General features: G+C 46.8%; 2 protein-coding genes across 2 annotated transcripts; one reads left to right on the top strand and one right to left on the bottom strand.

The window, feature by feature from the left end:
- The first annotated feature begins 932 nt into the window (after positions 1-932).
- On the top strand, positions 933-4,150 carry LOC123090963 (ribosomal RNA small subunit methyltransferase E). Its single transcript, XM_044512336.1, has 8 exons — positions 933-1,266; positions 1,561-1,634; positions 2,482-2,624; positions 2,719-2,765; positions 2,842-2,950; positions 3,107-3,168; positions 3,265-3,382; positions 3,844-4,150. Exons 1-8 carry the CDS (start codon positions 1,099-1,101, stop codon positions 4,008-4,010), a joined length of 888 nt encoding a protein of 295 aa, XP_044368271.1. The 5' UTR covers positions 933-1,098; the 3' UTR covers positions 4,011-4,150.
- LOC123090962 (G-type lectin S-receptor-like serine/threonine-protein kinase At5g24080) lies at positions 4,100-7,061 on the bottom strand. The gene has a single exon (XM_044512335.1). The coding sequence runs from the start codon at positions 6,713-6,715 to the stop codon at positions 4,214-4,216; it is 2,502 nt and encodes an 833-aa protein (XP_044368270.1). The 5' UTR covers positions 6,716-7,061; the 3' UTR covers positions 4,100-4,213.
- Positions 7,062-26,984: the final 19,923 nt, after the last annotated feature.

The following is a 26,984-nucleotide window of genomic DNA, read 5'->3' on the forward strand; positions in this document are numbered from 1 at the left end:
TTAATGCATGTCACCAAAAATTATATTGTTCGATTCGTATTTCAATGTAGTTTCCAATGATATTATGTTTGCTACTTGTAACTTTTATTTTTTTAGTTAAAATCATGGTTAAAATATGTCACAAATAGGGGGGGGGGGGGGGGGGAGCTAGTAAACCAGCACGAAGGTAGTTTATCTTAGAGAGTCTTTTGTGCAAAGAAACAAATAGTTGTGCAGTGGTTGATAAGACAATTTTGTTCTAAATTTGTTGCATAATTTAGAAATGATAACAAACACAACGTACAATGGGTTATCTTGTTAGTCTTATCTCTAGTAGCTAGATGTGTACCTAAATATGTGATGGGGGATACCGTTGCTAGAAATCTTTTTTTCATTGAGAGAGGACAAGTTGTTTAATGGTTTCTTTCTCCTCTAGCCCGGCATTTATTCCACATAACATTTCTAAGATAGTATCATTCACAAGAGAGTGGCGTTTTGCCACATGGGAGCGCACGCTCCTGATTTTTAAAATATGTTTTAAACATATTTTGAAATGTCAAAAAATTTCAAACAAAAACTTGACGTTTATATCTCGATATTGTACATGCTCCCAAAATCGTTTCGCGAAAAACCGACAACTTATATGTCGCGTGTGAAAAAGACAAAATCCGATGTTAAAAAATCTTTTTCACAAGGCATCCCTTTGTCTTTTTACACAAGCCACAAAAAATGTCGGTTTTCTCCGAAACTTTTTGTAGGCACCAACAGATTTCCGTTGGGACGATCCTTTTTTTAGGGATAGGACAGTCCTTTTGTAGGCTAGTGCCCGGGCCAAGCCCAGCCTGATATACCGCCCAACTGGGCCTCAACGGCTCGGCTAGGTAGTCCAAACCGGCTGAACAGGCCGAATCACATTGACGCGAGCCTGCAGGTCCAAGGCCGACGTTGCCTAAGTGCGGCCTGCAACTGCCTCCTCGTTCTCTTGCCTCTCCGGTGCTTACTCGGCTCCTGCTCCGATATCCACCTCGTCCGGCGCTTCCACCTCGGAACGGACCACCACCAGCGGCGCAGGCACGGCTGAGCCGCACGCAGGCAGCACGCGAGGACACTGCCGCAGCGATGCCGCCCGCCGCCACCTTCTCGTCGTTCTCCGCGTTGATGCGCCGGCCTCCGCCGCCGGCCCGGCGCCTCCTCGTCGCCGCCGCGCGCGCGCACAGCACTGCCGGGGCCAGCCGTGCTCGCGGCGGCCTGCCGCGGTTCCACTCCCCGTCTCTCCCCTCGTCCAAGGTAAGCGCACTCATCTTATCCCGTTCTCTTCCGTGTAGGCATTTCGTCGAGCGCATTGCGTTCTTTCATGAAACCTGTAATATTTGTTCTTGGTAGCTTATGTTCTTGGAGCAGAAATGTCCGTGTTCCTCAGTATATTACGGTGAGAAGCGATGTATGTCGGACGAAACATTTTTCCTCCCATCTTTTAGGCATTTCGTCGAGCAGCCCTCCTGTCATGGGTTGTTTGTGATGTGTGGTGTTCCGCGGCTTCATACTGATTGTAGCGTGCCGTTCATTGATGCTAATCTGCAGGGTGAGGTGGTTCGCATCCAAGGCGACGAGTTCTGGCACATGACACGGGTGTTGCGCCTTGGTATCAATGACAGGTTTCACTTTTTCCATTTCCTTTTGCTTGTGTAACTTCTATGTGATACTCGATAATGTCAAGCTTAAATTTGTTAAGGGCAAATTTTCCTAGATATTTACTGCTTGATATACCATAGTTAAGTTGTACCAGAAGCTCTCTTTGGTTAGTTGAGTACTTCTCCCCAACTTCTTATACTATATGCAAAAGCTCTTTCATGGTGAACCTTTTCGATTTACGACACCAACCACATACATCTAATGACTTTAGGAGACTCCAAGAAATGCTTTAGCCGCCAGCCGGTATGCCCATGCACATAGTGCATTTGTGTCTAGTATATCATTTTCTGGAAGACCAGTCCTTGTTTTTTTATATAGTATAGGCTCCAGTGTGAATTAGCACTTTGAATTCAGACACATTGAGATATACAGAAGGGGCAAATGCTTAGTGAACAAGGCACGGTATGATGACACTAAGACATGACTCTTTTTCCTTTTTGAAAAGTTCACTGAATTGAAGATGAAATGTAAAACATACCTTAACCTAGCTGTAAATCCTTTGACATTTTGTAAACCTGAGTGAGTGCTTGTCATGCTTTATTTTCAGATTTGCACAAAAGTGCTTTTTTGAACATGATATTTCCCCTAGTGGCATAACAACCAAATCTAATATTTCTAGTTCTGATGATTCTGCACATGTCGAAACTTAAATTTCAGATTTCTACAGAAGCCTTCAATTGCACTTGATATTTCCCCTTGTCATCTTGCACCAAATCTACTCTGTCCTGTATCTGCAGTGGAATTTTACTCCCATTTACATGTTTTATAGTGGTTCTGCACATGTTGAAACTTTGAAACAATCTTTTGAAGGGTTGAACTATTTGACGGGGCTGGTGGCTTAGTTGAAGGATCCATACAAAAAGTTGACAAGAATGGATCAGATGTTGAGTTGGTAGAGAATGCTAGGCTCATTGCTCCTCAAGGAATTCAATGGCATGTCTTTGCTGCATTTGGTGAGTCACAGAGACTTTACGAAGTTAATCTGTATATCAGGAAAGTTTTGTTACCCCATCCATTCCTTGACAATTTTATGATTCCAACCCCCAGGGACGCTGAAAGGCGGACGCGCAGATTGGCTTATAGAGAAATGTACTGTATGTTATGTACTGCTTTATCTGTCCAGTTTCTTCTTTCTCTACTTCTAAATCAGTTTATACTTGACCTGTATAGGAACTTGGCGCTTCCAGTGTTACGCCTCTTTTGACTGAACGATGCCATACGATAGCAGAAAATAGAGTGGACAGGTTGCAACGGCTGGTGTTAGCTGCAGTTAAACAATGTATGAAGTTTGAGCATCTTTCTATTTGTTGGACTGTTATATGCTGAATGGATATATGGTAGCTGTTCAGTGTCAAGTTACCATTTGTGACTAAGATTTCAGTGCAGATGTAATAAATTTAAGTATAATTAACTGCATTGCTCTTGTACTGTTTAGGCCAGAGAGTGCATGATATGTCACTGAAGCCCCCAATCCAGATACATGATCTTCCGCTGGCTGTAAGCACTCACTATCCATTCTTTGTGACCTTTGCGCGTAACACTGCAACCAATCAGATGCTCATGCATTGGCTGCTTGGAATTTTCTGTTATCAGGTGTCACAATCGAAGCTTGCTTTCTTAGCATCTGCTGAAGCGCCTCCTGTTTTGAGCGTTTTGCCAAAGTGCAGCAGCGAGGAGGAAAGTGGGCTTTTAATCATTGGACCGGAAGGAGGTAACGTAGTAACTCTTGCGTGCTTTCTATCCATCTATCTATCAAAGTGTTTCAACGAGAGCGACACCTGGTCAGTATTAGCATAAATCTTGCGTGACTTATATCTATCTAGCTAAGTGTTTCAACGAAAGTGACACTTGGTCAGTATTAGCATACTAGCATTTTCACATAGATGCTTAGTTACAACTTGCTTATCCCATTTGCTGCTTAATTACAGCTTGCTTATCCCATTTGCTGAGCGTCATATTTTTTCATATGATATGAGCTACTTGCACTTGCTGAGCAAAATGGTTTTGCTTGATGCAAAATAGCCACCCACATATCATGAACAATAGTAAGGTGGTAGTAGAAAGTTTTATGTAGCTCACCTGTTTTATCGATTCCAGAGGTCCAGAACAATTGAACACAGGATGTAATTTCGTGGACCGTGCTAACTTGGTTAGTTTTCCACGTGTGGTCAGACTTTACGGAGGAGGAGGTGAAGGTTTTGAAGGCGGCTGGTGCGGTCCCTGTTGGTCTGGGTCCATGCAGGCTACGCGTGGAGACAGCTACCATCTCACTCCTTTCAGCGCTCATGCTGTGGTCAGACGCTGCTCGGCACCAAGAAGCACAGCGGCAACGCGGATAGTTCATAATAATTTGTTAACCATTTATAACATGTGGTTGGACTTGACTTTTCCAAGAGCATGCATGTATACGTAGTCGACAATCAATCAGTCAACTGAACTGGATCTGAGATAGTATAATATAATAGTATTATACACGTAACTAACAATTTGGCTTTGTTTTTATATATACGACGACTAAAGTAAAGCAAAGAGGGAAGACTTGTTAGTCGTCCTGGACGCAGAAGATGGTGGGCTTGACGGGGTCGGTGATCTCGACGGTGCCCTCGAGCATCTTGGCGACCTTGCCCATGGAGGGGCGCATGTCGGCGCGGTCCTGGAGGCACCACATGGCCGTCTTGACCATGCGCTCGACGGTGGCGACGCTGTCGGCGTCGTCGTCGACGGCGAGGAGGATGCGGGGGTCCATGATGTCCTCGATGCGCCGCTCCACGTACACCTTCTCGTACGCCCACTTGGGGAAGTACCAGTCCTCGCTGCCCACCGACTCCTGCCGGAAGCCGTAGTTGCGCCGCCCGGACACGATCTCCAGCAGCACCATGCCGAAGCTGTACACGTCCGCCTTGGCCGTGATGGGCTCCCGGTGGATCACCCACTCGGGCGCCATGTACCCGCGCGTGCCCCGGATCCGCGACATGGTCACCTTCTCCTTCTTGCTCGTCAGCTTGGACAGCCCGAAGTCCGACACCTTGGGGCAGAAGTCGTCCTCCAGCAGGATGTTCTCCGGCTTGATGTCGCAGTGCAGCACCCACTCCAGGCACTCCTCGTGCAGGTACGCGATCGCCCGCGCCACGCCCAGCGCGATCCGGTACCGGGTGTGCAGGTCCAGCATCACCTGCTGCTGCTGCCCTTCACCTTGCGAGCTCTCCTCGCCGCCCTCGCCTTGAGACGGCGCCGCCGACGAGGAGCTGGAGAAGAGGTACTTGTCCAGCGACCCGTTGGGCACGTACTCGTACACCAGCATGCGCTGGTCCTTGTCCGCGCAGAACCCCCACATGCGCACCAGGTTCAGGTGGTGCATCCGCGCGATGATGGTTACCTCCGCCCAGAACTCCGCCTCGCCGCCGCCCACGCCGTGCAGCTGCTTCACCGCCACCGCGCGCCGGTCGGGGAGCTCGCCGCGGAACACCGTGCCGTACGCGCCGCGCCCCACCACGTCCGTGAAGTCCTTGGTCGCCGTCTTCAGCTCCGCGTACGAGAACCGCCGGGGCCCGCCGGCGGGGAGGTACTCCAGCCCCAGCGTGCGCGCCATCTCGCGGTACTGCGAGTACTTGCGCAGGAACGCCCAGAAGGACAGCACCCCCGCCAGCAGCTCCACCGCGAACAGCGTCGTGATGATGGCGATGTTGCGGATGGTCGTCGCCTTCTGCTTCGGCGGCACCGGCAGCGCCAGCTGCACCGGGCACACCGTGTCGATCATGGTCGTCATTCCCGTGAACGGGTTCGTGTCGTTGTCCGTCTCCGCCACCCGCACGAAGGTGGACATCTCCGTCCCCGGCGACCAGTATCCGTCCACGAGCCGCGTCTTGTACAGGAGGCACGTCCGGTCGCCGCCGAACTTGTAGCCGAACGCCGGGCAGCCGGGGTCGTCCCGGCACATTTTCCTGCACACCTCCAGGTTACTGGGAGGCTGCTTGGACATGTACGGGCCAGGATCGGAGGACTTTTTGGGCGCGCCGCCGGAGAAGGACACGAAGTCCAACCGGACGAACTTGCCGCCGGCGCCCGCCACGCTCTTCTTGGCCTCGCAGCCGCCCCCTGCACCGGTCCTGTTGCGGAAGCCGGGCGGGCAGACGCAGGTGACGCCGTCGGCGCCCTTGGGGACGCAGATGGTGTTGTTGCCGGGGCAGGTGCCCTGGATGGTGCAGAGCTCCTGCACGAGCTCCCACACGACGCGCCACTCACGCCTCGCCGGGAGCAGGCTGTAGAGGCGCAGGTTGCCATCGTCATCGAGCGTGAGGCGCCGCAGCCGGTCTCTGGCGCCCTTGTCGGAGGCGATGAGCGTCGTCGGGTTCCCGGCGCTGAGCTTCAGCTCGCCCTCGGTGGTGAGGTTCAGCAGCGTGCCACCGCCGCTCATGTTGGCGTAGATGGAGCCCGAGGGGTCCGCGCCGGAGAAGTACTTGAGCGCCATGGAGTTGACGAGCCGGTAGCGTCCGTTGGCAGACTGCAGCGTGGGGACATCGGTGCCCGTGCCGTTGTTGCCCTGCGGTATGGCCTGCCCCGGCATGAGCGTGTGGGTGGGATACCCGAAGCTCGACCAGGAACCGAAGATGAGGCTCCCCGTGTCGTTGAGCGTCAGCCTAGGAGCCGTGGCGTTGGTGCCGTTGGGCAGGGTCCAGATGGTGGTGTTGGTGCCGGCCCCGGCCCAAGTGAGCACGCCGGCGGCGTTGACGACGAGGGTGGAGCTGCCGTCGGCCTCGAAGAGGTCGGAGGCGTTGGAGCCTCTGTGCGCGTACCATATGACGGTCTTGCCGTCTGCGCGGGAGGAGACGTTGGCGACCCAGACGGCGAAGCGGTACTTGCCGGTGGACGACTCCGACGGCACGAAGCCGGCGACCATGCCGCGACTCGGCGAGACGAGGATGCGGCTGGTCTCCGTCGGGAGCCAGGGCGTGGCGTCGTTGGCGGCGGGGAAGGAGGCCATCTGCTGAGCCTGGGCGCCGGCGAACGCCAGGAGGAGGAGGCAGGGGAGGAGGGCCATGGCCATGTGGAATTGGGGATTCGATCGGTGCCTGCCGACCGACTGCGGCTGGAATGGATGGATGAATCTGGTGGAAGTCGAGTACCTAGTGCTAATCCCCAACAGTTAACTAGTAGGAGTAGCACCAATTGTCCAATTTGGAGTAGTATATTGGTTGTGTTGAGAGTTGACTATTCCTAGTCTTTGTCTGCTGCGCGCGAACAGAACGGAACAGTAGCGAAGAAAATTGATTCCCCGGCGAGCGATGGCTCTTGACGAGATTGGTCTTGGACGACCTGGCATGGCTGCTCACTGATTTAATTTGGGTTAGACAAGATAGCAGCCTCTGATGTGACCCATTGGCTATTCATTTTCTCTACTGGGGCAGGAAATGGGTTTGTAAACTTTTGAAAACGAAAATGGGTTGTGGAAAGGGAACAAAAATGGGCTGTGAAAAATGACGGAACGGGCCTGCTAAAATCAGTCGATTGAGATTTAACGAAGTCTCAGTCAACCATGCAACATTTTTTTAAACGTATGCAACATTTTTTCATACCGGTTGCAACATTCGTTTTGTTGGTTGAAGCATGTCATCCCTCCTCGGTTGTAGCACGTCATCTCACCGGTTGCAACATCCTTTATTAACGGTTGTAGCATTTTAGTTAGAACGGTTGTAGCATTTGTTGTTGTTGCTTGCAATACCATCACAACATTTTTCGTCGTCGTTTGTAGCATCTAGCCGTGCCGCTTGTAGCAAAAAAAAACGCTGACGTCACTCGACTGAGATTTAGTTAAGTCTCAGTCGACTGAGTTCTAGACACACCCATGACAAAAATTGATCAGATATGGACAGAGCTACCAGTTTGTCTCCGTATTTTTCAAAACGGATGATGCCCTGAAAATGAACACGAAGAATTCAGTGCACACTGGATATGAAAGTGAATGACTACGGAAAGGAAGAGTCCCTTGAATCGTGCTCCTGAATCGTGCTCTATGAATACTATAATGTTCTCATAATCAGTGTGTGTCGCTGATGCATGGTATCATAGGAAATACTCCCTCCTTTCCGGTTTATAGGGCTTATCTCAAAATTTTAATTTTTCCATTTTATAAGGCTCAATTTGGTTGTTTCCCATCACATGTTCAGATTTCAAGGTGCATTAAATCATTGCATGCAAGTATTGAGAGAAAATTGACCAATGCATGTACTTTATGCATGCATGCATTGCAATTAATGCATTGATAAACATAATTTTTTGAGAAAAACAAGAGCATTAATTAGGTGCTTTGCAAAGTACAAAAAGTATTCCACCACTCACCATCTACCTTGGTTGGTGAGATTTTTGAATTGAGCCTTATAAACCGAAAAGGAGGGAGTATCCATAATTATCGAGTAAAAATTAATACCTTATTGTGACCATCATGGTCAAAGACTTGAACTTCGACAAAACTTGCAGCGGAAACCCAATTCGTGTGTAAGCCTTTCAAGATGCCACATGCAGCTAATGTTGAAAAACGTAGCATGCAATTTCAAAAAAATTCCTACGCTCACGCAAGATCTATCTAGAAGATGCATAGCAACCATAGGGGAAGAGTGTGTCCACGTACCCTCGTAGACTGAAAGCGGAAGCGTTTGTTAACGCAGTTGATGTAGTCGAACTTCTTCTCGTTCCGACCGATCAAGTACCGAACGTACGACACCTCCGAGTTCTACATACGTTCAGCTCGATGACGTTGCTCGAACTCTTGATCCAGCAAAGTGTCGAGGGAGAGTTGCGTCAGCACGACGGTGTGGTGACGGTGATGGTGAAGTGATCCATGCAGGGCTTCGCCTAAGCACTACGTGAATATGACCGGAGGCGTAAACTGTGGAGGCGGCACCGCACACGGCTAGGAATCAATGATGTGTATTCTAGTGGTGCCCCCCACCCACATATATATAGGTGGGAGAGGGAAAGGGCAGCAAGGGGCGCCCCAAGTAGGAGTAATCCTACTTGGGCGCCTCTCACAAGTCGGCCTCCCCCCTTCCGTAAGTGTCGGAGGGGGAAGGAGGAGGGGGAGGGTAGGAAGGGGGAGGCCGAATCCCTCCCCTTCCTTCTCTCTCCCCCCTTTCCTTTCCCCCCAAATCAGCCTACATGGGGGCGCACCAGCCCCTTAGGGGCTGGTCTGTCTCCCTCTTGGCCCATTAGGCCCATGTAGTTTGCCGGGGGTTGCACGGAACCCCTTCCGATGACCCGATACGTACCCGGTACCCTCGGAACACTTTCGGTGTCCGAATACTATCGTCCTATATATCAATCTTTACCTCTCGACCATTTTGATACTCCTCGTCATGTATGTGATCTCAACTGGGATTCCGAACAACATTCAGTCACCAAATCAAATAACTCATATAATACAAATTGTCATCGAACGTTAAGCGTGCGGACCCTACGGGTTCGAGAACTATGTAGACATGAGCAAGACACCTCTCCGGTCAATAACCAATAGCGGAACCTGAATGCTCATACTGGCTCCCACATATTCTATGAAGATCTTTATCGGTCGAACTGTTATGACAATATACATTATTCCCTTTGTCATCGTATGTTACTTGCCTGAGATTAGATCGTCGGTATCTTCATACCTAGTTCAATCTCATTACCGGCAACTCTCTTTACTCGTTCCATAATGCATCATCCCGCAACTAACTCATTAGTCACATTGCTTGCAAGGCTTCTTATGATGTGCATTACCGAGAGGGCCCAGAGATACCTCTCCGATACTCGGAGTGACAAATCCTAATACTGATCTATGCCAACCCAACAAACACCTTCGAAGATACCTGTAGAGCATCTTTATAATCACCCAGTTACGTTGTGACGTTTGATAGCACACAAGGCATTCCTCCGGTATTTGGGAGTTGCATAATCTCATAGTAGGAGGAATATGTATTTGACATGAAGAAAGCAGTAGCAATAAAACTGAGCGATCATTATGCTAAGCTAACGGATGGGTCTTACCATCACATCATTCTCCTAATGATGTGATCCCGTTCATCAAATGACAACACATGTCTATGGCTAGGAAACTTAACCATCTTTGATTAACGAGCTAGTCAAGTAGAGGCATATTAGGGACACGGTGTTTTCTCTATGTATCCACACATGTATCAAGTTTCCGGTTAATACAACTCTAGCATGAATAATAAAAATTTATCATGAATAAGAAAATATAAAATAACAACTTTATTATTGCCTCTAGGGCATATTTCCTTCAGTCTCCCACTTGCACTAGAGTCAATAATCTAGATTACATTGTAATGATTCTAACACCCATGGAGTCTTGGTGTTGATCATGTTTTGCTCCTGGAAGAGGCTTAGTCAACGGGTCTGCCACATTCAGATCCGTATGTATTTTGCAAATCTCTATGTCTCCCTCCTTGACAAGATCACGGATGGAGTTGAAGCGTCTCTTGATGTGTTTGGTCTTTTTGTGAAATCTGGATTCCTTCGCTAAGGGAATTGCTCATGTATTGCCATAAAAGATTTTCATTGGACCTGATGCACTAGGTATTGAACCTAGATTGGGTATGAACTCCTTCATCCAGACTCCTTCATTTGCTGCTTCCGAAGCAGCTATGTACTCCGCTTCACACGTAGATCCCGCCACAACGCGCTGCTTGAAACTGCATCAACTGACAGCTCCACCATTCAATAAAAATATGTATCCGGTTTGTGACTTAGAATCATCTGGATCAGTGTCAAAGCTAGCATCGACGTAACCATTTACGACGAGCTCTTTGTCACCTCCATAAACGAGAAACATATCCTTAGTCCTTTTCAGGTACTTCAGGATGTTCTTGACCGCTGTCCAGTGACCCACTCCTGGATTAATTTGGTATCTCCCTGCTAAACTTATAGCAAGGCACACATCAGGTCTAGTACACAGCATAACATACACCTATGACTGAGGCATAGGGAATGACTTTCATTTTCTCTCTATCTTCTGCAGTGGTCGGGCATTGAGTCTGACTCAACTTCACACCTTGTAACACAGGCAAGAACCCTTTCTTTGACTGATCTATTTTCAACTTCTTCAAAACTTTATCAAGGTATGTGCTTTGTGAAAGTCCTATCAAGCGTCTTGATCTATCTCTATAGATCTTGATGCCCAATATATAAGCAGCTTCACCGAGGCCTTTCATTGAAAAACTTTTATTCAAGTATCCTTTTATGCTATCCAGAAATTCTATATCATTTCCAATAAACAATATGTCATCCACATATAATATTAGAACCGCTATAGAGCTCCCACTCACTTTCTTGTAAATACAGGCTTCTCTGAATGTCTGTATAAAACCATATGCTTTGATCACCTCATCAAAGTGTATATTCCAACTTCGAGATGCTTGCACCAATCCATAAATGGATCACTAGAGCTTGCACACTTTGTTAGCACCTTTGGGATCGACAAAACCTTCTAGTTGCATCATATACAACTCTTCTTTAAGAAATCCCTTAAGGAATGCAGTTTCGACGTCCATTTGTGACATTTCATAATCATAAAATGCGGCAATTGCTAACATGATTTGGACAGACTTAAGCATTGCTACGGGTGAGAAAGTACCATTGTAGTCAACTCCTTGAACTTGTCGAAAACCTTTTGCGACAAGTCGAGCTTTATAGACAGTAACATTACCATCAGCGTCCGTCTTCTTCTTAAAGATCCATTTATTCTCTATGGGTCGCCAATCATCGGGCAAATCCACAAAAGTTCATACTTTGTTCTCATACATGGATTTTATCTCAGATTTCATGGCCTCAAGCCATTTATCGAAATCTGGGCTCATCATAACTTCTTCATAGTTCGTAGGTTCGTCATGGTCAAGTAACATGACTTCCAGAACAGGATTGCCATACCACTCTGGTGCGGATCGTGCTCTGATTGACCTACGAGGTTCTGTAGTAACTTGATCTGAAGTATCATGATCTTTATCATTAGCTTCCTCTCCAGTTGGTGTAGGCATCACGAGAACAGATTTCTTGGATGAGCTACTTCCCAAATTGAAAGAAGGTACAATCACCTTATCAAGTTCTACTTTCCTCCCACTCACTTCTTTCGAGGAAACTCCTTCTCTAGAAAGGTTCCATTCTTGGCAACAAAGATCTTGCCTTCGGATCTGTGGTAGAAGGTGTACCCAATTGTTTACTTAGGGTATCCTATGAAGACGCACTTCTCCTATTTGGGTTCGAGCTTATCAGGCTGAAGCCTTTTGACATAAGCATCACATCCCCAAACTTTAAGAAACGACGGCTTAGGTTTATTGTCAAACCACAGTTCATACGGTGTCATCTCAAGGGATTTTGATGGTGCCCTATTTAACGTGAATGCAGTTGTTTCTAATGCATAACCCCAAAACGATAGTCGTAAATCGGTAAGAGACATCATAGATCGCACCATATCTAATAAAGTACGGTTACGACGTTCGGACACACCATTATGATGTGGTGTTCCAGGTGGTGTGAGTTGTGAAACTATTCCACATTGTTTTAAATGAAGGCCAAACTCATAACTCTTTACCTGCATGATCAGATCGTTGGAACGTTATTTTTTTGTTACGATGATTTTCCACTTCACTCGGAAATTCTTTGAACTTCTCAAAAGTTTCAGACTTGTGTTTCATTAAGTAGATATACCCATATCTGCTCAAATCATCTGTGAAGGTCAGAAAATAACGATACCCGCCACGAGCCTTGATACGTCCATTTTGCATCATGCTTTTATATCAATAATTATTGCATTATGGGCTGTTGTTACACGTTATATCACAATACTTATGCCTATTCTCTCTTATTTTACAAGGTTTACATTAAGAGGGAGAATGCCGGCAGCTGGGATTCTGGGCTGGAAAGGAGCAAATATTAGAGACATTTTCTGCACAACTCCAAAAGTCCTGAAACTCCAGGAAAGTTATTTTTGGAATTAATAAAAAATACTGGGTGAAGAAAGTACCAGAGGGGGCCCACACCCTGTCCACGAGGGTGGGGGGCGCGCCCTACCCCCTTGGGCGCGCCCCCTGCCTTGTGGGCCCCATGGCAGCCCTCTGGTGCCCATCCTCTGCTATATGAAGTCTTTTACCCTGGAAAAAATCATAAGCAGGCTTACGGGATGAAACACCGCTGCCACGAGGCGGAACCTTGGCGGAACCAATCTAGGGCTCCGGCGGAGCTGTTCTGCCGGGGAAACATCCCTCCGGGAGGGGAAAATCACCACCATCGTCATCACCAACGATCCTCTCATCGAGAGGGGGTCAATCTCCATCAACATCTTCACCAGCACCATCTCCTCACAAACCCTAGTTCATCTCTTGTATTCAATCTTTGTCCCAAAACCTCAGATTGGTACCTGTGGGTTGCTATTAGTGTTGATTACTCCTTGTAGTTGATGCTAGTTGGTTTATTCGGTGGAAGATCATATGTTCAGATCCTTAATGCATATTAATACCCCTCTGATTATGAACATGAATATGATTTGTGAGTAGTTACGTTTGTTCCTGAGGACATGGGAGAAGTCTTGCTATAAGTAGTCATGTAAATTTGGTATTCGTTCGATATTTTGATGAGATGTATGTTGTCTCTCCTCTAGTGGTGTTATGTGAACGTCGACTACATGACACTTCACCATTGTTTCGGCCTAGAGGAAGGCATTGGGGAGTAATAAGTAGATGATGGGTTGCTAGAGTGACAGAAGCTTAAACCCTAGTTTATGAGTTGCTTCGTAAGGGTCTGATTTGGATCCATATGTTTCATGCTATGGTTAGGTTTACCTTAATACTTCTTTTGTAGTTGCGAATGCTTGCAATAGGGGTTAATCATAAGTGGGATTGAGGGAGTCCTGGATTAGGGGGTTTCCGGATGGCCGGACTATGACCTTTGGCCGGACTCCCGGACTATGAAGATACAAGATTGAAGACTCCGTCCCGTGTCTGGATAAAAACATCGTGTCCCTTGTCTCCTGTTACCATCCGCCTAGACACACAGTTCGGGACCCCCTACCCGAGATCCGCCGGTTTTGACACCGACAGGGATGCTTGTCCAAGAAAGGGCAGTACCCAAGCACCAGTCACCCACATACCAAATTATCAAAGTAACGAACGCGAATCATATGAGCATGATGAATACTAGCTTGACGATAATTCCCATGTGTCCTCCGGAGCGCTTTTCTCTATATAAGAACTCGTCCAGGCTTGTCCTTTGCTACAAAAAGGATTGGGCCATCTTGCTGCACCCTATTTACTTTTATTACTTGTTACCCGTTACGAATTACCTTATCACGAAACTATCTGTTATCGACAATTTCAGTGCTTGCAGAGAAAACCTTACTAAAAACCGCTTGTCATTTCCTTATGCTCCTCGTTGGGTTCGACACTCTTACTTATCGAAAGGACTATGATAGATCCCCTACACTTGTGGGTCATCAAGACTCTTTTTTGGCGCCATTGTCGGGGAGTGAAGCGCCTTTGGTAAGTGGAACTTGGTAAGGAAAAATTTATATAGTGTGCTGAAATTTACTGTCACTTGTTACTATGGAACATAATCCTTTGAGGGGCTTGTTCGGGGTATCTTCACCCCGACCAGTAGAGCAAAGAGTTGCTCCTCAACCTACTGAACCTACTGAAAATGTGTACTTTGAAATTCCTTCAGGTATGATAGAGAAACTGCTAGCTATTCCCTTTACAGGAGATGGAACATTGCATCCCGATTTACACCTAATCTATGTGGATGAAGTTTGTGGATTATTTAAGCTTGCAGGCATGCCCGATGATGTTATCAAGAAGAAGGTCTCCCCTTTATCTTTGAAGGGAGATGCATTGACATGGTTTAGGCTATGTGACGATATGGGATCATGGAACTACAACCGATTGAAATTGGAATTTCATTAGAAGTTTTATCCTATGCATCTTGTTCATCGTGATTGTAATTATATATATAATTTTTGGCCTTGCGAAGGAGAAAGCATCGCTTAAGCTTGGGGGAGGCTTAAGTCAATGTTATATTCATGCCCCAATCATGAGCTCTCAAGGGAAATGATTATTCAAAAAATTTATGCTCGGCTTTCTCTCAACAATCGCTCCATGCTCGATACTTCTTGTACTAGTTCTTTTATGATGAAGACTATTGAATTCAGATGGGATTTATTGGAAAGAATTAAATGCAACTCTGAAGATTGGGATCTCGACGAAGGTAAGGAGTCAGGTATGACACCCAAGTTTGATTGTGTTAAATCTTTTATGGATACCGATGCTTTTCGTGAATTTAGCACTAAATATGGACTTGACTATGAGATAGTAGCTTCTTTCCGTGAATCATTTGCTACTCATGTTGACCTTCCTAAGGAGAAGTGGTTTGAATATAATCCTCCCACTGAAGTAAAAGTAGTTGCACCTATTAAAGTTGAAGAAAAGACTATCACTTATAATGATCCTATTGTTCCTACTACTTATATTGAGAAACCACCTTTCTCTGTTAGGATAAAGGATCATGCTAAAGCTTCAACTGTAGTTCGTAAGAGTAATACTAAAACGCCTACACCACCTGAGCAAATAAAAGTTGAACCTATAGTGTTGCTATGGTTAAAGATCTCTTGGCTGATAATATTGATGGGCATGTTATTTACTTCTGTGATGAAGCTGCTAGAATTGCTAGACCTGGTACTAAGAATAAACATAGACCTGTTGTAGGCATGCCTGTTATTTCTGTTAAAATAGGAGATCATTGTTATCATGGCTTATGTGATATGGGTGCTAGTGCTAGTGCAATACCTCATTCCTTATACAAAGAAATTATGCATGATATTGCACCTGTTGAGATAGAAGAAATTGATGTTATAATTAAGCTTGCCAATAGAGATACTATTTCACCAGTTGGGATTGTTAGAGATGTTGAAGTTTTGTGTGGGAAAGTTAAATATCCTGCTGATTTTCTTGTTCTTGGTTCCCCACAAGATGAATTTTGTCCCATTATATTTGGTAGACCCTTCTTGAATACTGTTAATGCTAAGATAGATTGCAAAAAGAATATTGTTACTATTGGTTTGGGTGATATGTCTCGTGAGTTTAATTTTGCTAAATTTCATAGACAACCCCATGATAAAGAATTGCCTAGTAATGATGAAATCATTGGTCTTACTTCTATTACCGTGCCTCCTAATGATCCTTTAGAACAATATTTGCTAGACCATGAAAATGATATGTTTATGAATGAAAGAAGGAAGATAGATGAAGTATTCTTTAAACAAGGACCTATTTTGAAACACAACTTACCTGTTGAAATCCTAGGGGATCCTCCTCCACCCAAGGGTGATCCCGTGTTCGAGCTTAAACCATTGCCTGATACTCTTAAATATGCTTATCTTGATGAAAAGAAGATATATCATGTTATTATTAATACTAACCTTTCAGAGCAAGAAGAGGAGAAATTATTGAAAACTCTGAAGAAGCATCATGCTGCTATTGGATATACTCTTGATGATCTTAAGGGCATTAGTCCCACTCTATGCCAACACAAAATAAAATTGGAGAAAGACGCCAAACCAGTTATTGATCACCAACGACGGTTAAATCCTAAGATGAAAGAAGTGGTAAGAAAAGAAATACTAAAGCTCCTGAAGGCAGGTATAATTTATCCCGTTGCAGATAGTCAGTGGGTAAGTCCTGTCCATTGTGTCCCTAAGAAGGGAGGTATTACTGTTGTTCCTAATGATAAAGATGAATTGATCCCACAAAGAATTGTTACATGCTATAGGATGGTAATTGATTTCCGCAAATTAAATAAAGCTACTAAAAATGATCATTACCCTTTGCCTTTTATTGATAAAATGCTACAAAGATTATCCAAACATACTCATTTTTGAATTCTAGATGGTTACTCTGGTTTCTCTCAAATACCTGTGTCAGCAGAGGATCAAGAAAAGACCACTTTTACTTGCCCTTTCGGTACTTTTGCTTATAGACGTATGCCTTTTTGTTTATGTAATGCACCTGCTACCTTTCAAAGATGCATGATGGCTATATTCTCCGACTTTTGTGAAAAGATTGTTGAGGTTTTCATGGATGATTTCTCCATTTATGGATCTTCTTTTGATGATTGCTTGAGCAACCTTGATCGAGGTTTGCAGAGATGCAAAGATACTAGTCTTGTATTGAATTCGGAAAAGTGCCACTTTATGGTTAATGAAGGTATTGTCTTGGGGCATAAAATTTCTGAAAGAGGTATTGAAGTTGATAAAGCTAAAGTTGATGCTATTGAAAAGATGTCGTGTCCCAAGGACATCAAAGGTATAAGAAGTTTCCTTGGTCATGCCGGTTTTTATAGGAGGTTCATTAAAGACTTCTCCAAAATTTCTAGGCCTCTGACTAATCTCTTACAAAAAGATATTCCTTTTGTCTTCGATGATGATTGTGTAGAAGCATTTGAAATACTTAAGAAAGCTTTGATTTCTGCACCTATTGTTCAGCCACCAGACTGGAATTTACCTTTTGAAATTATGTGCAATGCTAGTGATTATGCTGTAGGTGTTGTTCTAGGACAAAGAGTTGATAAGAAACTAAATGTTATTCAATATGCTAGTAAAACTCTATACAGTGCCCAGTGAAATCATGCTACTACTGAAAAAGAATTTTTAGCAGTTGTATTTGCTTGTGATAAGTTTAGGCCCTAGATTGTTGATTCTAAAGTAAGTGTTCACACTGATCATGCTGCTATTAAATATCTTATGGAAAAGAAAGATGCTAAACCTAGACTTATTAGATGGGTTCTCTTGCTACAAGAATTTGATTTACATATTATTGATAGAAAGGGAGCTGAGAACCCCGTTGCAGACAACTTGTCTAGGTTAGAGAATGTTCTTGATGACCCACTACCTATTGATGATAGCTTCCCTGATGAACAATTAGCTGCCATAAATGCTTCTCGTACTGCTCCGTGGTATGCTGATTATGCTAATTACATTGTTGTGAAATTTATACCACCTAGTTTCACATATCAGCAAAAGAAAGTTTTTCTATGATTTAAGACATTACTTCTGGGATGACCCACACCTTTATAAAGAAGGAGTAGATGGTGTTATTAGTTGTGTACCTGAGCATGAACAGGAACAGATCCTACCCAAGTGTCACTCCGAGGCTTATGGAGGACACCACGCTGGAGATTGAACTGCACATAAGGTATTGCAATCCGGTTTTTATTGGCCTACTCTCTTCAAGGATGCCCGTAAGGTTGTCTTGTCTTGCGATGAATGTCAAAGAATTGGTAATATTAGTAGACGTCAAGAAATGCCTATGAATTATTCTCTTGTCATTAAACCATTTGATGTTTGGGCTTTGGTTATATGGGGCCATTTCCTTCCTCTAATGCGTATACACATATTTTAGTTGATGTTGATTACGTTACTAAGTGGGTAGAAGCTATTCCAACTAGTAGTGCTGATCATAACACTTCTATTAAGATGCTTAAAGAAGTTATTTTTCCGAGGTTTGGAGTCCCTAGATACCTAATGACTGATGGTGGTTCACATTTTATTCATGGTGCTTTTTGTAAAATTCTTGCTAAGTATGATGTTAATCATAGAATTGCATCTCCTTATCACCCACAGTCTAGTGGTCAAGTAGAACTAAGTAATAGAGAGCTTAAATTAATTTTGCAAAAGACTGTTAATAGATCTAGAAAGAATTGGTCCAAGAAACTTGATGATGCATTATGGGCCTATAGAACTGCATATAAAAATCCTATGGGTATGTCTCCATATAAAATGGTTTATGGCAAAGCATGTCACTTACCTCTCGAACTAGAACATAAGGCATATTGGGCCATTAAAGAGCTCAATTATGATTTCAAACTTGCTGGTGAGAAGAGGTTATTTGACATTAGCTCACTTGATGAATGGAGAACTCAAGCCTATGAGAATGCCAAACTTTTTAAAGAGAAAGTTAAAAGATGGCATGCCAAAAGGATACAAAAGCGTGAATTTAATGTAGGTGATTATGTTTTGCTTTTCAACTCTCGTTTAAGATTTTTTGCAGGAAAACTCCCCTCTAAATGGGAAGGTCCTTACGTCATCGAGGAGTTTTATCGTTCCGGTGCCATAAAAATCAACAACTTCGAAGGCACCAGTCCAAGGGTGGTGAACGGTCAAAGAATCAAACATTATATCTCAGGTAATCCAATAAATGTTGAAATTAATGTTATTGAAACCGTAACCCCGGAGGAATACATAAGGGACACTTTCCAGAATCTTTCAGACTCCGAAAAGGAATAGGTATGTGGTAGGGTAAGTAAACCAACTCCAAAACAATTCTAATGGCAATTTTTCTTCGTTTTGGAATATTTAAGAAAATAGGAAATAAGAAGTAGTCCGGGAAGGATACGAGACGTCCACAAGGGTGGAGGGCGCACCCTACCCCCTGGGCGCGCCCGAGGGAGTCCTGGATTAGGGGGTGTCCGGATGGCCGGACTATGACCTTTGGCCGGACTCCCAGACTATGAAGATACAAGATTGAAGACTTCGTCCCGTGTCCGGATGGGACTTTCCTTGGTGTGGAAGGCAAGCTTGGCGATACAATATGTAGATCTCCTCTCATTGTAACTGACTCTGTGTAACCCTAGCCCTCTCCGGTGTCTATATAAACCGGAGAGTTTTAGTCCGTAGGACGAACAACAATCATACCATAGGCTAGCTTCTAGGGTTTAGCCTCTCTGATCTCGTAGTAGATTAACTCTTGTACTACCCATATCATCAATATTAATCAAGCAGGAGTAGGGTTTTACCTCCATCGAGAGGGCCCGAACCTGGGTAAAAACATTGTGTCCCTTGTCTCCTGTTACCATCCGCCTAGACACACAGTTCGGGACCCCCTACCCGAGATCCGCCGGTTTTGACACCGACATTGGTGCTTTCATTAAGAGTTCCTCTGTGTCGTCACCTTCAGGCCCGATGGCTTCTTCGATCATCAACCACGACGCGGTACAGGGTGAGACTTTTCTCCCCGGACAGATCTTCGTATTTGGCAGCTTTGCATTGCGGGCCAATTCATTTGGCCATCTGGAGTAGATCGAAAGCTACGCCCCTGGCCATCAGGTTAGATTTGGAAGTTTAAACTACACGGCTGACATCCGCGGAGACTTGATCTTCGACGGATTCGAGCCACGGTCGAGTGCGCCGCACTGTCACGATGGGCATGATCTAGCTCTACCGCCGAACAGCGCCCAGAGTGCCGCTCAGGTGTCCCCTCCGACCCTTAGCTCGGAGCCGACTGCGCCGATCGAGGATGAGCGGCTGGACACCGCCTCGGAGGCTGCAATCTCTACGGCGATCGAGCCGAACACCAACCTTGTCCTTCACGGAGCTCGAGACTCCAAGGTGCCGGACTCCGTTCTGGACTCCGAATCTTCCGCACCTCTCCCAATCGAACCCAATTGGGCTCCGATCATGGAGTTCACCGCTGCGGACATCTTTCAACACTCGCCCTTTGGCGACATCCTGAATTCACTAAAGTCTCTCTCTTTATCAGAAGAGCCCTGGCCGTACTATGGTCAGCAGGGTTGGGATGCGGACGACGAAGAAATTCGAAGCCCACCCACCACCCACTTCGTAGCCACTGTCGACGATTTAACCGACATGCTCGATTTCGACTCCGAAGACATCGACGGTATGGACGCTGATGAAGAAGACGAACAAGAACCAATGCCTATAGGGCACTGGACAACCACCTCATCCCACGATGTATACATGGTGGACACACCTAAAAGAAACAACGACGAGGATCAAAAAGGCGCGATGAGGGATCGTTCGAACAGGGCTACTTGGATAAACAATCAAAGCGGCGATGGAAGCGCCGCGCCAAACCGCACGTTGACAGAGACCCAACTATAGAGTAGGACGAACCGGCGAACGATGAACATGCCGTCGAGCAACCGTCCGAACAGGGCTACTTGGATAAACAAACCGAACAACCCGTCCCCGGCGAAGATAATAGTCCGGACGACCTCACGCCAAACAAGTTGCTGGAGAAGAAGAACCTCCACCAAAGGCTCGTGGCCACTACGTGTAGCCTAAAAAAGAAGAAGCGGAAGCTCAAAACAACGGAAGATGCACTCAGAATTAGATGGGGCAAAGTACTCAACACCGCACGCAAGTACGGCGACAGTCACCACACAAAGAGCTACCCGAAGCGAAAATTACTACCGGAATTTGATGAGGAGGCCTTAAAGCCCCCACAGTCAAAAAACAAGGAAGCCACCGGGTCGGATAGATGACCCCATGACCGACATAGAGCGGCAAAGGGCGCCGCACTCAATCCGGCACACGATCCGCAGAAGGATTCGCATCAAAAAGATGGCCCAACTAGATCTATCTACGGGCCAAGAAAGCAAGCTCTAGTAAGCAATGCAATGCAACAAATATCCGAACATCGCGGCACACCCAAAAACAGGGGCGCCGCACATCCCCAATGTTTCACCGGCGAGGTGCTGGACCATGAATTTCCAGCGGGATTCAAGCCCGTAAACATAGAGGCATACGACGGAACAACAGACCTGGAGTCTGGATTGAGGATTATATCCTCCACATACACATGGCTAGAGGAGATGACCTCCACGCCATAAAATACTTACCCCTCAAGCTCAAAGGGCCAGCCCGGCATTGGCTTAAAAGCCTTCCCAAAAACACCATAGGAAGTTGGGAAGAGCTCGAAGATGCTTTTCGGGCAAATTTTCAAGGGACCTATGTCCGACCTCCGGATGCAGACGATCTAAGTCATATAACTCAACAACCCGGAGAGTCAGCCCGGAAACTCTGGAACAGATTTCTTACTAAAAAGAATCAGATAGTCGACTGTCCGGACGCCGAAGCCCTAGTAGCCTTCAAACATAGCGTTCAAGACGAATGGCTCGCCAGACACCTCGGCCAAGAAAAGCCAAGAACAATGGCCGCATTGACAAGCCTCATGACCCGCTTTTGCGCAGGAGAGGATAGCTGGTTGGCAAGAAGCAGCACCAGCGACCCAAGTACATCCGAAGTCAGAGATGGAAACGGGAAACCTCGCCGTAGCAAGGAACGGCGCCGGATCAAGGATAACAGCCCGGAGAGCACGGCAGTCAACGCCGGATTCAAAAGCTCTCGGCAGAATCAGAAAAGCCGCCCCCCAAAGATAATAGGGATGAGCTATCTAACCTCAACAAAATCTTGGAAAAAATATGCCAAATCCACAGTACTCCCGGGAGGCCTGCAAACCACACCCACAGAGATTGTTGGGTCTTCAAGCAATCCGGCAAACTCAATGCCGAACACTAGGGGCTCGACATACCAAGCGAGGATGATGACGAACCCCACAAGCAGAGCACCGGAGAACAAAAGAAGTTCCCGCAAGAAGTCAAAACAGTAAATTCACTTCATGTGACAAAAGGGAAAAACAGAGTGGCGCCTATGGAGATACGCGCCATACGGCCTGTCCCAGAGGAGTCCCGCCACTGGTTGTTACAACCAATCACCTTCGATCATCAGGATTACTCTAGAGGTATCCGGAATGCAGGCTGGACTGCCTTGGTCTTAGATCCTATAATTGATGGACTCCACTTTACACAAGTCCTAATGGACGACGTCAGTGATCTAAACCTGCTATATTAGGACACAATCCGAAAAATGGGGATAAACCCATCAATAATTCGCCATGGCAACACTTCCTTTCAAGGGGTCACGCCAGGCCCGGATACCCATTGTATGGGTTCCCTCTCGTTAGAAGTTATGTTCGGCTCCCCCGACAACTTCCGAAGCGAAAAGCTAACCTTCCACATCGCCCCATTCATAAGTAGCTATCAAGCACTACTGGGACGCGAAGCTTTTGCACGCTTTAACGCAATATCGCATTATGCATCCCTTACACTCAAAATGCCCGGTCCACGAGGCATCATCTCATTAAAGGGAAACATCAAGTGTCCCTCGAGCGCAGATGAGTGCGCGGCTGCCTTGGCAGCCGCACACTAAACCAGCTTTACTAGTTAGAGCACCTAAACAGGTCGTTGAAGACCCCGGACATGGCTCGATGAGTCTGGCGTAAACATACAAAGGCTTAATAGCCGCATACCCCTGTACAAGGGGCTCCGCGCGTTTACACCAAGAGACAATAAAGCTCAATTTTATTCGATTTCTGTATTATAGTTTGTTTATTTTAACATAGATTTCTCGCACGATTGTTTTCAACTAAGTTCCTCTCTTTTACAGACGAACACCATGCTACACCCATCCAGGATATGGCACAACAGAGACATAGGCGCAGACGTGCAGTAGGGACCCGTTTCAAGGATTCTTTTCAGATTAAGACCCTGCGTAAACCTTTTTTACTGTCTGTTGTTGATAACATCCCCCGTTTTTTGCTATAACCGAGGAGGAGGCTGGCTTCTTGGCATGTGGCCACGCCAGAATTTTGCACGTACCTGGACACCAGGGGCTTCTTACCAAGAGCTTTTGTTCAGCCCGTTTTCATAAAGACCGAATACCTTAGGGAGTGTTCGGCGTCGCGAGTTTGGCCTTATATGCATCAGCTCCAAATCATGTCTTTTGTCAAATGTTGGGTTTGCCCGGCTCCTGTGTTTTGCTGCCTTATGTTCCGCTCTATCGGCTAAGGCGGCACCAGGAGAACTACTGCGATTGTGCCCCGGTTCGGCCAGGCGAGCACCTCAGTAGAGAAAGCCGAAAAACTGACTGTCATGATATAGCGAGAGACTGGTCAACCACTCGATGACTTGCCGGAATCTTTAGGATTCCTCCGCATTAACGAAGGGCCGTTTCCCGGTCAGGCACACACGCGCCCCGAATTCGGGCGAGCGCGGTGCCCCTAGGGGCTATTCAGTAGCCCCACTGTCAAACTCCTATGGCTAAGTGAAAGTGATAAAGCATTATAGTCCGGTTGCCTAGTTCGCTGCGCTATCACCTCCTTTATAGGACCAAGACGTTGGATCAAGTGTGAAAATGCGCCTTCTGCGAACACCCCCGCATTATATGCGTGGGGGCTGAAGCCAACGACTGCCATCTTTCAGGTTATATACACATATACATTAACGGCCGCACAAGAGGTATTCTAATTCTTGAAAGCACAAGTATAAAAAGCTTTTATATATTCCACCAAAACATTGTTTTACAATAGTACATGTTATTCGAACATAACATCCTTCGAGCACTGCATCTCTATTAAACGAGCGCCCTGCAGAACTTCCTCAAAATAGTGCTCGGCAGGTACTCGGCTTTCATCCGAATCCTAGGATGCAACAACACTGTCCTTCATCTCCGCCCAGTATGTCTTGACACGGGAAAGAGTCATCTGTGCACCCTCTATGCACGCTGACCTCTTCATTGCCTCAATACGCGGCACCGCACCAAGGAATTGCTGCACCAAGTTAAAATAACTCTTCGGCTCGGGCCCTTTCGGCCACAGGTGACTCACGACATGATTCATGGCGAGTCCGGATAACCTGTTCAGCTCCGCCCATCCAGCCAAATGATCGGATACCGAAAGTGGACGCTCTGGATTGTGGAACTGCGACCAAAAAAGTCCTTCCAATTCATGGTCACTTAGACCCCGGAAGTGTTCGGTCGCGTCCACGGCACTTGCCGCCAAATCCAAATAAGTGTTGGCCGCACTCCACTTCCGGTCCAACGAAGCATACTTAGGATCCCCGAACTTCATCCGCAGCATATAGGGCTTTCCAGCCGTGATATCTCTGGCCTAACGTAGCTCCTCCTTCATAGCTCTCATCGCAGAGCGAGTGTCCTTGGCCTTGGTAGTGACCTTTTCTAGGTCATTCTGCGCCACCCTATCTTCTTTTTCCAGAAGCTTACAACGGTCGGCAGCATCCTTCAATTTTACAGCCATCTCGGCCATTTCTTTCTTGCTCTGGCAGTGAGCAGCCTGTTCGGCTTTTAGCTCTTCAGCTGCCTTTAAGGCAGCCGCATCGCTTCTCCTGGCTTGCTCCTTGGATCGGGCAAGTTCTGCCCGAAGGTTCTCCACGGCAGCGGCACCATCTGCATTAAGCACACATGTTATAAGGTACGAGCGTCAAGCTCCTCTTACCAGATGTCTTCGGAGACATTACGTACCTTGTGCCTTGTCCAGCCGCTCATTTACAAGCGCGATGTCGGCATCTGCCACGTCAAGTTGCCGCTTTAGCTCGGCAAATTCATCAGTCCGGCTAGCCACTGAACACCTCGCCACCTACATAGGAAAGGCGACATATTATACCTGGGATTATGATCCTCTGTGCGCCGTCATTTTTGACAACACACAGAGTCTCAAGGGCTACTATCTATATAGGGCGCATTTTATATATGCGGCTCTGTCAAAAGGTACATCATTTGGCGTACCTCAAAACCTGTCAGTAAACTCCTGGCGGCCTCGTACAATCCGCTTTCCGCTGATGAAATCCTTCTAATCACCTTCATCAACACATGATGTTCTTCTGAGATAGACGCTCGCCCGAGCAGATCTTTCAGCTCCTCCGACCGTGCACCGGAAGGTGCCGGACTAGTCCGAAGACCTTTTTCGAGGTCTGGATTTGGAGAAACCCTCCGAGACGACACCTCGGGGTCGCCCGCCTCGCAAGACAGTACAGATGGGGGAGGCGTTTCGCTCTCCATCATCTCCGGACGAAGATCCCCTGAAGATGAGCTCTGCTGAGAAGGGTTGAGATCCGAACTTCAAGGTAAAATTTCGGTTATCTTCCTCAGAAATAAAACAGGGATGTTACTCGTTTTAAAACCTCTCTCTTTACTTACGGCTCGGTGGAGAGCCGATCCCCTTGGGGGCACAATGCGTCCGGGGCACTCTCCGGCGCCGGACCCTCTAATGAAGATTTCTTCCCCCGCTTTGAGGCCATCGCCTCCGGGTCTTCAAAGGTGGTCCTTTTCTTTCCCTGGTTAGGGGAATTCTCGATTCCTCCTTTCCTGACAGCCTCCTTCGTGGAGGCGGAAGCTTCTTGGTTCCCCTCTTCGCCTTCTTCCAAAGACGCGATCTCCAGCATCCTGGTCAACACGGGATCTGGCGTAGTCTCAGGGAGGGGGGCCGGACACCTGATAAGCTTTGCTTTCGCTATCCACTCCTGTTCAAAGGATAGCTCTTTTAAAAGGGCAATTTTATGATAAACATACGGGTAGCGTGTCCGGGTACAGGGCTACTTACTTGAGTGTCTGGGCGATTGCAGCTCAGACCTGCATCCTCGGACGAGTCTGGACACATTGCCTGTGATCCGAAGAACAATTTATACATCTCCATGGGCGTTGTGCCCATAAAATGTTGGAGGACTCGCGGTCCCTCCGAATTAAATTCCCACAGGCGGAGGGGGCGGCATTTGTAGGGCAGTATGCGGCGAATCAGCATAACCTGCGCCACTACGGCCAAATTGATATCTCTCTCTAGGAGATCTCGAATGTGGCCCTGCAGCAAGGGCATGTCCTTGGACGGCCCCCAGTTAAGCCCTTTATTGACCCATGACGCTAGCCGTGGTGGGGGACCCGAGCGAAAAGCAGGTGGCGCCGCCCATGTGGTGCCCCTGGGAGCTGTGATGTAAAACCACTCTCGTTGCCATAAGCCGAACTCCTCTTGGAAAGAGCCCTTGGGCCACTAAGCGTCGGCAATCTTGCTTATAAGAGCACCTCCGCACTCTGTGTGCTGTGCCTCGATCATCTTCAGTTCTACCTTGAAGGTCTTAAGCCATAGTCCGAAGTGTGGAGTAATATGGAGGAAGGCCTCGCACACGATAATGAACGATGAGATTTGGAGGATGGACTCCGGAGCTAAGTCGTGAAATTCCAGCCCATAATAAAACATGAGCCCCCTCACGAAGGGATCGATCGGGAAGCCGAGCCCCCGAAGGAAGTGAGATATGAACACCACGCTCTCACCGGGCTGGGGAGTGGGGATAGCCTACCCTGGAGTAGGCAGCCTATGCAAGATTTCGCCGGTTAGATATCTGGCATCTCTCAGCTTTCGCACGTCTTCTTCCATAGTGGAGGAAGGCATCCACCGGCCTTGGAGGTCGGAGCCGGACATCGTCGAAGGTCTGAAGCGCCTGAATCTGGAGCTTTGGGTTTTGTAACTCAAGGCGAGAGGCGGATTTGATGGGATTGAAGAAACGAGTCGAGCCTTGGTCCCTTTATAAAAGGGTTTGAATACCAAGAGCCCTCCCCGTGACTGTCTGGGATTCACTTTCGATTAAGAAGTCATACCCATGGCACGGTTGGGTTACCCATGCCCGTATTGATGAGAATC

This window comes from Triticum aestivum, chromosome 4B, assembly GCF_018294505.1.
Source record: "Triticum aestivum cultivar Chinese Spring chromosome 4B, IWGSC CS RefSeq v2.1, whole genome shotgun sequence".
NCBI classification, from domain to species: Eukaryota; Viridiplantae; Streptophyta; class Magnoliopsida; order Poales; family Poaceae; genus Triticum; species Triticum aestivum.

Coding starts and splice junctions, on each gene's coding strand:
- LOC123090963 (XM_044512336.1), top strand. CDS start 1,099: ATGCCGCCCGCCGCCACCTTCTCGTCGTTCTCCGCGTTGATGCGCCGG. Junction 1,635..2,481: donor CGCCTTGGTATCAATGACAG/GTTTCACTTTTT, acceptor AATCTTTTGAAG/GGTTGAACTATTTGACGGGG. Junction 3,169..3,264: donor TACATGATCTTCCGCTGGCT/GTAAGCACTCAC, acceptor TTCTGTTATCAG/GTGTCACAATCGAAGCTTGC.
- LOC123090962 (XM_044512335.1), bottom strand. CDS start 6,715: ATGGCCATGGCCCTCCTCCCCTGCCTCCTCCTCCTGGCGTTCGCCGGC.